The sequence below is a fragment of the Danio rerio genome, chromosome 24, assembly GCF_049306965.1.
Source record: "Danio rerio strain Tuebingen ecotype United States chromosome 24, GRCz12tu, whole genome shotgun sequence".
Taxonomy (NCBI): domain Eukaryota; kingdom Metazoa; phylum Chordata; class Actinopteri; order Cypriniformes; family Danionidae; genus Danio; species Danio rerio.
In genome coordinates, this window is record NC_133199.1 from 40,995,861 (window position 1) to 41,006,693 (window position 10,833).

At 37.0% G+C, this 10,833-nt stretch overlaps 1 protein-coding gene across 4 annotated transcripts; it reads left to right on the forward strand.

The window, feature by feature from the left end:
* The first annotated feature begins 241 nt into the window (after nt 1–241).
* Nucleotides 242–9,673, forward strand: gnptg (N-acetylglucosamine-1-phosphate transferase subunit gamma). Of its 4 annotated transcripts, none has more exons than NM_001002057.2 (10): nt 242–377; nt 546–600; nt 687–809; nt 2,588–2,671; nt 3,002–3,095; nt 3,497–3,611; nt 4,356–4,438; nt 5,908–6,030; nt 6,109–6,190; nt 9,440–9,670. In NM_001002057.2, the coding sequence occupies exons 1-10, from the start codon at nt 329–331 to the stop codon at nt 9,529–9,531; spliced, it is 900 nt and encodes a 299-aa protein (NP_001002057.2). In that variant the 5' UTR covers nt 242–328; the 3' UTR covers nt 9,532–9,670. The 4 variants fall into 4 exon arrangements, with proteins under 4 accessions (NP_001002057.2, XP_073796327.1, XP_073796328.1 ...); XM_073940226.1 differs by having other exon boundaries at nt 245–377; nt 687–1,696; nt 2,352–2,671; nt 9,440–9,673; XM_073940227.1 differs by having other exon boundaries at nt 245–377; nt 687–1,535; nt 1,759–2,671; nt 9,440–9,673.
* The last annotated feature ends 1,160 nt before the right edge of the window (nt 9,674–10,833 follow it).

Here is a 10,833-nt window from a genome sequence, read left to right on the forward strand (position 1 = left end):
AAATGTAGCATATTATTTTTTGGTTTACTGTCAGCGCCGCATTTTTAAGATTTACGAACGTTTTGATGCTTATTTCGAGCTTTAGGTTTTATTTAAACAGCTAAAATAACTATTAAATCTTAATTTAAAACGATATCGTCCTCTCTATTACTATTAAAACTATTATATAATGTCCTGTTTTGATAATTCATACGTTTCACAAGCGACAAATTCATAAAACATAGAACCATCCACTCTTTACATCGGTGATGTTTTCAGTTGTCACATGAACACACAGACGATAAACAGAGATGTAGTTTTATATACAAATCTGAGGATTTCACGAGTTATGGAGATTGTAAATTTTAAAGTATGCCTGTTTTATCTGACAGCACTAGGTAAGTATAACAAATCGACTTACCTTCTAATTGTATTATCAGATAATTAAATCAACACAGCGCTGAACACGCGGAACTGAAAGTGTTTTAATGTATTTGGTTTTACATGTAGAGTTTTAGCTAATAATATTCATAACAGCTGTGGTGTTCTTATATGTTATTTGTCAGTGGCTGTGACGTCAGGAGGGAAGATGAAGATAGTGGAGGAACCTAACACATTTGGGTAAGCTTTCCAACAGCTCCTAAAACATATTCAGCTCAAATATAAAATAATTGTATTCAAAATGTCCTTTTTCTTTTCATTTTCAGACTGAATAATCCACTTGTGTCTCAGACTAGTCGATTGCAGGCTAAAGTCAGCCCATCTCCAGTGTCTGGACCTCCACATCTGCACAGACTGGCAGGAAAATGCTTTAACTACATTGAGGCAACGTCAGTAACATTTTTCCCACATTAAAAAAAATATATAAATATGATTATCTAGTATATATGTTTTATGCCATATCATATAGTTTCTTCGTAAACTACTGTTACACTGAATGACATTTTAGTGGTTGTCTTCTTTTTTGGCGCAAAAGATAAAGGTAAAGGGATAGTTCACCCGAAAAATTAAATATTCTGTCATTATTTACTCACTTATTACCTCTTTCCAGCCTTAATGAGTTATTCTGTTGAACACAAAATAAGAAATTTTGAAGAAAGCTGCAAACCTGTAACCATTGTCTTCCATACAATTAGTTTTTCCATTATGGAAGTCGATGGCTACATGTTTTCAGCTTTTGTTTTTAAAAGCACTTGAGAAAGTAAATGGTGAGTAAATTTAAATTTTGGTGTGAACTATCCCTTTCAATATTTATTAAACTTTAATTATTATGATATTCTTCATCTGATGCACATTATTTTTATAAGTTTTTACTTTGTCATGTAGGTCAACCAAAAAAATGAAACTTTCTGTAATAATTTACTCACTTTTTACTTGTTTCAAACCTTTACGAGTTATTATGTTGAACACAAAAGAAGATATTTTGAAGAATGTTGGAAACCTGGACCCATTGACTTCCATACTATTTGTTTTTCCTGCTATGGAAGTCGATGGCTACATGTTTTCAGCTTTTTTCGCTTGAGACAGTAGTAAATTTGAGTAAATTTTAATTCTGGGTGAACTATCCCTTTAAATATTAATTAAACTTTAATTGTTTTGATACTCTTCATCTGATGTACAATATGTGTTTTTATTTTGTCATATAGTAAACCATAACCAGTAACCATTGACTTCTAAAGTATTTTATTTTTCCTACTATGGAAGTCGATGCCAATAGGTTTTTACTTTTTGTGTTTAAAACCACTTGAGACAGTAAATCGTGAGTAAATTGTAATTTAGGTGTGAACTATCCCTTTAAATATTAATTAAACTTTAATTGCTTTGATATTCTTCATCTGATGTACATTATTTTGTGTTTTTACTTTGTGATGTAGTTCACCCAAAAAATGAAATATTCTGTCATCATTTACTCACGTTTTTCGTGTTTCTAATCTTCATAAGTTATTCTGTTGAACACAAAACAAGATGTTTTTAAGAAACCTGCAAACCTGTAACCATTGACTTCCATACAATTAGTTTTTTCTACTATGGAAGTCGATGGGTACAGGTTTTCAGCTTTTTGTGCGTTTAAAACCACTTGCGACAGTAACAGTGAGCAAATTTTGAGTGAACTATCCCTTTAAATATTTATTAAACTTTAATTGTTTTGAAACTCTTCATCTGATGTACATTGTGTTTTACTTTGTCATATAGTTCACCCAAAAAATGATTCATTCTGTCATCATTTACTCACTTTTTACTTGTTTTGTTTCCTTTATGAGTTTCTTATGATTTTTGAACACAAAAGGAGATATTTTGAAAAATGTTGAAAACCTGTAACCATTGACGTCCATGGTATATGTTTTTCCTACTATGGAAGTCAGTGGTTACAGGTTTTCAACATTCTTCAGAATACAGAAGAAACTCATAAATGTTTATAACCGCTTGAGACAGTAAATAGTGAGTAAATTAAAATGTGAGGGTGAACTATCCCTTTAAGTATTTATCACACTTTGATTGTTTTATAGTCTGTATATTATTTTATACGTGTTTTTACTTTGTCATGTACGACAATGACTGAATTTTGTGCAATTGAAATAAAAACTAACACGTTTTCTTCTGTTTTTAGATACAAATATGTGTTTTGTCCTTTTCATAATGTGACTCAGCATGAACAGAGTTTCAGATGGAACGCATACAGCGGTATACTGGGGTAATCTTTTAATAAAAGTCTTTTTTTTATATTTGAATTATGCGTCTAGCTCAGGGGTGGCCAACCCTGTTCCTGGAGAGCCACCTTCCTGCAGATTTCAGTTGCTACCCATATCAAACACACCTGAACCAATTAATTAGGACCTGAACACCACGTGATAATAACAGGCAGTTGTGTTTGATATGGGTTGCAACTGAAATCTGCAGGAAGGTGGCTCTCTAGGAACAGGGTTGGCCACCCCTGGTCTAGCTTATATTTTTTTCTATTATTCATAGGTAATCATTATTTAAGAGTACTTTTGTGTGTGTGTGTGTGTATGTGTGTGTGTAGTATTTGGCACGAATGGGAGATTGAGAATAACACATTTACTGGCATGTGGATGCGTGAAGGAGATTCATGCGGAAACAAGAACAGACAGACCAAGGTAGGAGATGCTTTTGTTATTCATTCATTCATTTTCCTTCGGCTTAGTCTTCATTTTAGAGGTCACGCATGCCCTTCCAGCTGCAACTCAGTATTGGGAAACATCCATACACACTCATTCACACACATACACTACGGCCAATTTAGTTGCACTGTGGGGGAAACTGAGGCACCCGGAGGAAACCCACACCAACACGGGGAGAACATGCAAACTCCACACAGAAACGCCAACTGGCCCAGATGGTACTTGAACCAGCGACCTTCTTGCTGTGAGGCGACAGTGCTAACCACTGAGCCACCGTGCTGCTCTGCTTTTGTTATATATTTTGTTACACATATAATTTATGTAGCTGTATTTTCAGTAAATGCTGACCTAATTTACTATTTTATGTCTGCATTTAGGTTCTCCTGGTGTGTGGAAGCAGCAGTAAACTAGCAGGTGTTTCAGAGCCACAAACGTGTGTTTATTCTCTAACATTTGAGACGCCACTAGTCTGCCATTCACACTCCCTCTTAGGTAAGTTAAGCAATGTGTGTTAATAATCTAATCCAACTAGTTAAGTTTTAAAGGTACACTCCTTGTTGTTTTGAAAATAGGCTCATTTTACAATTCCCCTACAGTTAAAAAGGCGAGTTGTACCATTTTTTAATCCATTTAGCCGATCTCCGGGTCTGAAGGGAGCACTTTTAGCATAGCTTAGCATAGATCATTGAATCAGATTAGACCATTAGCATCTTGGTAAAAAAAAGTGATAATTTTCCTATTTAAAAAAATGTTCCTGTTTTCAGCAGTGCATCTGAAATTAGTCCCCAGCTAGGTAACAGCACTAAGTAATGTCATTGCTTGCTGCAGCCATGGTATGGCAACAATGTCTTGATCATTACACCTGAATGAGATTATAGTTCCTAGCCATGTCAGTCTATAAAAAAGTAACTTTATATTTTCTGTTGGTCGTAGTACACAATATAACAACAGAAGCTTTAAATAGGAAATTATTGATACTCTTTTAAAAAAAAAAATAATAATAATTTGTGAGATGCTAACGGTCTAATCCGATTCAATGAACTATGCTAAGCTAAGCTAAAAGTGCTCTCGCCAGACTCAAAGATCAGCTGAATGGCAACAACATTTGTAAAACTCAACTGTGTATCTCTAGAAGAGTTGTAAATTAGCCTATTTTCAAAATATAAAAGTGTAGCATTCCTTTAAAAGCTATTTACAGTATTCACAGTCTCTCGCCGTGCTTTTGTGTGTTTTCAGTGTATCCGGTTTTAAGTGAGAAATTACAGAAGGAGTGGGATGAAATTGCACAATCTCGATATGAAGAACTCATCACAGAACAGGTAACACAAAAAACCCTTGCTAACTACTGTACGTTTACATCAGGGGTGTCTAAACTCGGTCCTGGAGGGCCGGTGTCCTGCAGAGTTTAGCTCCAACTAGCTTCAACACACCTGCTAGGAAGTTTCTAGTATGTCTATAAAGAGCTTGATTAGGTGGTTCAGGTGTGTTTGATTAGGGTTAGAACTAAACTCTTGAGGACACCGGCTCTCCAGGACCGAGTTTGGACATCGCTGGTTTACATTTTGAGTAGGCAAGTTTTTTTATATAAGTTAAGTCCTGGTTTCACTAACTAGGTTTGAAATAAGCCGGGATTAGGCCATAGTTCAATTCAAGACATTTTTTTTTTTTTTCAATAAATGTGCCTGGTTTTATAAATCACTGGTGTATTTGATTATCACTGGTGTCCATCTTGAAGCAAAAAAAGACTATTATTTTTTCAGAAAACCACTTGAGTGAGAGTAAATGAATTAAATTTTTGGGTGAACTGTGTCTTTATTGAGCTCAAATGTCAACATGATTCATTTGAATTGCAAAGTTTTCACAAAAAAGTCCATGTCACAATACAGTGCTGATTTCTCATGTAGTGTTTTTTTAATCCATGTTCAACAGGATACAAAGCGTCTGTAATAAACTAAAAGTCTGCGTAAAATCAAAATTGACAATGTTAAGGTGAATAATTAATCGGTGCAAGTTAGTCCACTGAAAAAATGTGTTCGTTTTGGTAATCTTCAATCAAAGTCTAAGTATTTGCTTCTGCTTTTGGAGTTGGTCCTTCTGTTGATGTTAACCTGAGGACTTCTATAGCAACTGTATATAAATATTCTTATCTACGCGCCTCTGAGCACATTTAGTGTGCCACAGTATGTAATGTAATGTGTATTTATATAGCGCATTTATTGTGTATGGCCATACACCCAAAGCGCTTCACAATCATGAGGGGGGGTCTCTCCACACCACCAACAGGGTGCATGATCGTAAGGGCCGATAGAGGGACTTTGGCCAGGACACCGGGGTTACACCCCTGCTCTTTCACGAGAAGTGCCATGTGATTTTTAATGACCACAGAATGTCAGGACCTCGGTTTAACGTCTCATCCGAAAGACGGCGCCCACTGACAGTGTAGTGTCCCCTTCACTTTTACTGGGGCATTAGGACTCACGCAGACCACAGGTTGAGCGCCCCCTGCTGGCCTCACTAACACACTTCCAACAGCAACCTAGTCTGGACTCCCATCCGGGTACTGACCAGGCTCAGCCCTGCTTAGCTTCAGTGAGTAACCGGTCTTGGGCTGCAGGGTTATAGGGCTGTGGCCAATATGAGGGAATGATGTGCAAAACAAAGCCCCGCCCCTTACTTAATATTCAGTCTCAGTTAGAAGCCAATTAGCATATTAAAATAAAACACTCAGCAACTTCCAGTACACGCAAACCTTAAGAACATCAAATTAAAGGCATATGTGTGTGTTTAGGGTTATAATAAGCTGCTGAAGGAGCTGTTTGAAGAGGCTGGGTTTCTGAGAAAAGCTCAGCAGCAGAAGGCAGAGGAGAGCGTGACTTCTGTCTCACATCCCAGTCTGGAGCAGTGCACACAGGTCAGAGATGTAAATGCTGCACCCTTCACTCTGCTTAACTGCTGCATCCGTTGTAAACAAGCGTGTTTGTTTTAACAGGACTTTGAAAAGCAGCGAACAGAGATCGAACGGCTTCAGTCACTCCTAAAACAACACAACATCTCCTATGAGGCGACAGCAGGTGAGACGCATACAAAGCTTCACCTCATCTAATAGACTGTGGTAGATGTGAGTTATTTTAAGTGTGTAAAATTGAAATGTATTTTCTTGTGGTCAATCAGGTCAAAAGCAGAACTTAACTATAATAAGACTAACGCCATAGATTTCCCAGAATCAGTTTCTGTATAAATGTCTCTTGATACTCTTAAAATAATTAATAATTACCTAAATTAATAATTCGTTATATTTACATAGCGCTTTTCTGGGCGCTCAAAGCGCTTTACACATAGGGGGGAATCTCCTCACCCACCACCAGTGTGCGGCATCCACCTGGATGACGTGACGGCAGCCATTTTTGCGCCAGGCCGCACACATCACACAAGCTGATTGGTGGAGAGGAGACGTTGGAGTGATGAAGCCAATCATGATATGGGGAGGGTTAGTCTTTTTCGAAGGACATCCTGGGATTTTTAACAACCACAGAGTGTCCTCGGTTTAACGTCTCATCTGAAAGACAGTGCTCACAGAGCAGTATACGCTTATTTCACGCGGCCGCCATTTTAAAGAACCAAAGCGAGGCTGCGGTGGGAAGAAACCCGGAAGTAATGACCTTATTCTCCGCAGACGAGTGGGCGCTGCCATTTGAACCTTTTTGGCACGAGACTTCCAGTTTCATTCACTTCCATTCATTTTTAGACATTAAAAACTGCTCGTTTCGCTGTTTGATGTTGCAAACTGATATTTCCTTGTTATATTATTCTACTTGGTCTGTATAGTCATGCATACATTTGTTTGTAGAGCAAGTAGTTTGACCGTTTTTTGCCGTTTATTATTCCTTGTCATTTCTCCCATAGGCGACTGAAACGGAAGTTCTTAGCCAATCGCGAAAACAGGCGCACTTCAGCATTTTAGAATAAGGTCAATAGGACCAGCACTGGAAACATTGCAGTAACATGCTGTAGACTACAAACCTCCAGCTGTTGTCGAAATTTCAAAATGCAGAAATGGTGTAACCATCACTTTAATATTATTCAGTAAGTTTATTTTAAACAATTAAAAGCAAATTAGCATCAAACAAGATCACAATCTCAGTGATGCGCTTAAGTGTCCTCCTGGGGTCCGTTCTGCATACGTGGGTTACTCAGTTAGCTGGATTTGGATATTGACGATTTGACACGATCCAGGATCGTTTCATTCTTCAAAGCTGATCCGAGAGTTGTTGTCATGGCAACAGTTCTGCTAGGGCAAACCTGATCGGGAGCAGGTTCAATTCATATAAACAGGATTAGATCGGCTCAGTTCAAGCAAAGATAATACAGAAAGTATGTTCCCAATTCTGATATTTTCTTACAGTCGTAGTTATACACTCTTGGGAAAATGGTACATATTTTTTAACTATATATATAAAGTTATAGTCATTAATAAAATAAATAAAGTTATACATATTAATAAAACTTTTGCAATCTGCACCCTCGAAATGACAGTACAAAGACTGCCACCTGGTGGTGCAAAGAGAAAACTTAATGATATGAACTTTTTAGATCGCTTTAGTACAAATTGTGTATAATAGAAATGCACAATATGTGACTTTTTTAAAGCAATAATACATTTATGCAGTCATAAACATGTTTTGACAGCTAATATGCCGGTGATTTGATGCTTCACAAAAGTTGCAGACGCCTTTACCAATATGAAAACGCTTTTGTTAACAACCAGTTATTCTTTACACAGATTAAAAAACGGCTACTATAATAAAGAAAATCATTTCTAAATGTAAAACTAAATACATTGATTTGCATTGAAACACATGATGAATACTCTTGACACATGAAAGAGTAAAGCCTGCAGCTCACAACAAATGTGGAAGGTTATTGCGTGTCATATTTAACAAGCCGTTTACTGCTAATTTGATGTAATTTTGCTCACATGGATAATTGAATATTAATCAGATGATGTCATTACGCTGCTGTGCCGTCAGCCAATCGTTGCATTGCTGATCATGATTTCGAGGATCGATAGATCTGTCCTTCACAACACACGCAGCGATCTCAGATCAGTTCATCCAGACATTCTAATCTGATTCGCGAACTTGTTTGAAGAACCAAATTAGCGAGAGATCAGTTATCAAGATTAAAAGATCCAGGATCTGCCAAATCATCTTAGATCATTTAAGCGAGGTACGAAGAACGGACCCCAGGGCTTCAGTTCATGGCACTAGTCAAAAACCGTGCGGACGCTTTCCTGCTTCAGTCTATGTAACCCGGTGATTGATAAAACACAGCAGTCCTCTGCAGCACACCCTTGTCTTGTCTGTAATAGTGTTGTCCCGGTACTGAAGTTTTAAACCCGGCTATTTCCCGCTAACATGGAAGCGCTGCTGAGCGCGGATGACTCGACTGATCTACACGGCTTCGCGCTTCAGTCTCCGTGTATCTGTGTTTGGTTTGCACTCAGTTTACAAACTTCACCCAGTGCAAACACAGAAATTGCCGGCTTTTTCTTTTAATTCAGTATCGTGACAAGTCTAATATAGTGAAAGAAGCAGTTTATTAACTCAAATTTGATAAATGGCATCTAAGACGTGTGTCTGGGAAAGAAAACGTTAGCTAATTAGTGCCATTTCCCTTAACTTAGCTGAAAATGAGCTGTGATATCCCTTTTTACATTCACCATTCATTCAGAACAGAGTCCCCTTCACAATACTGGGGCATTAGGACCCACACAGGCCGCAGGTTGGGCGCCCCCTGCTGGCCTCACTAACACCACTTCCGTGCTAAAAGTGCAAATTCCGTTCTGTGCAAAGCTTTAAAACCATATTAAAATGTCTCATGCACCGAATTTAAAGTCAAATTTGTTTGTAACTGAGTCAAAACAACTTTCTCAAGGATCTTTGAAATAAAAGCAAGATTAGAAATTGGCGGAAAGTTAGAGAAAGAGTCTGGATCGAGGTTTGTTTTTTAGGATATGGTGTCACTACGCCACATAGTCACTTATTTGCACTCTACCTGCTATGTGACCTTATTTGTATATTGTGTTTTTGTCTGTATAATTGACTAAAATTTTTATATTTATTGAATATTTACATTCCTCTAGTAGTGTTCTTGTTAGCGGTATGCACAACGGGTCTTAGAGTAACAAAATTTCAATTCTCTGTATGTTTGAATGAGGCAGAATTAACAATAAAGCTAACTTTAAACAGTATTTGTTAAAGACATGAATGCATCTCACCTGTGCTCACAAGTGAAATAAACCAGTTCCCTCTCTCTCCCAGACAGGACTGAGGATCGGGGTTACACTGAACCTTCACCTGTCCAGGACCAGCACCTCCGCGGAGATGGCGGCTTCATCGCTGATCTGCACTGAAATCACAAAACACTGCTAATCTGAGCATTCAGGGAAATAATGTGACTGTGAGATGATGCTATTTAACGGGTTTTAAGCTTTGGACTTTATTCAGCCATGCAGGACTGACAATTAAAAATAAAGTTTTTGTGACAAAAAATGAGCTCACAATGTTAATGCTATCAGTTCTATGCCTCAAGCAAATATTTTTGGTTTTGATTGCAATGGATTAAAAAAAACAGCCTTTTCACAAACATATTTGTTATATATATGGAAAACTGTGGTCATTGGGGATTCATAATATACAAGTCAATGGTTATCGGCACTTTAAGAGTCTAAAAAACACATACAGGCAAAACAAAATGTATACCTGCGGCTCCTGTAGATAAGATTGATGTCTTAAGGAGATAAATTATTGGTCTGTGAAAGAAACGGAACATTATTTACAACATGATTACCTTTAATCCACAGCCATGGCAAACAGTCTTTGGCGTGGATATGACATTTGACAAAAATCTGGTTAAATAAATCAATAAAAATGAGATTTTTCTTGCATATGACAAATAAACTTGAAAAACCTGAATGAGAGGAAATGATGGGGACATTTTCATTTTAGGGTGATCTGTGCCTTTAAGCTGAAATCACAGTTGATCAAAAACCATGATGTAAAAGAAAAACTACACACTTTAAAAATTAACAATAATTAAAAAAATATTTAACTAAGAAATATTATAAATAAAAATGTGAATTACAAATCAAAACCATTCATGAACTGACAATTTATTAGGTACACCTTACTAGTACTGTGTTGGACGTCCTTTTGCCTTCAGATCTGCATTAATCCTTCGTGGCAGAGATTTAACAAGGTAATGGAAATATTCCTCAGGGATTTTACTCCATATTGACATGATAGCATCACACAGTTGCTGCAGATTTGTCAGCTGCATGTCCATGATGGGAATCTCCAGTTCCACCACATCCCAAAGGTGCTCTATTGGATTGCGATCTGGTGACTGTGAAGGCCATTTGAGAACAGTGAACTCATTGTCATGTTCAAGTAACCAGTCTGAGATGATTATAATATGCTGAAATCATTATGTAAATATATATATATATATATATATATATATATATATATATATATATATATATATATATATATATATATATATATAATATTTATTAAATATATCTTATTTCTAAGACAACAACAAACTCTACGGCATTGGATGTCATTCCCTCGCTGTAAACGCAAGTGTTCCCAGTTTTTTCTGCAACCTCTCTGCGCGTGCATCTTGAATGTTTACAAACATGGCAATTCGA

Coding starts and splice junctions, on each gene's coding strand:
- gnptg (NM_001002057.2), top strand. CDS start 329: ATGGAGATTGTAAATTTTAAAGTATGCCTGTTTTATCTGACAGCACTA. Junction 810..2,587: donor TTTAACTACATTGAGGCAAC/GTCAGTAACATT, acceptor TTCTGTTTTTAG/ATACAAATATGTGTTTTGTC. Junction 2,672..3,001: donor GCATACAGCGGTATACTGGG/GTAATCTTTTAA, acceptor GTGTGTGTGTAG/TATTTGGCACGAATGGGAGA.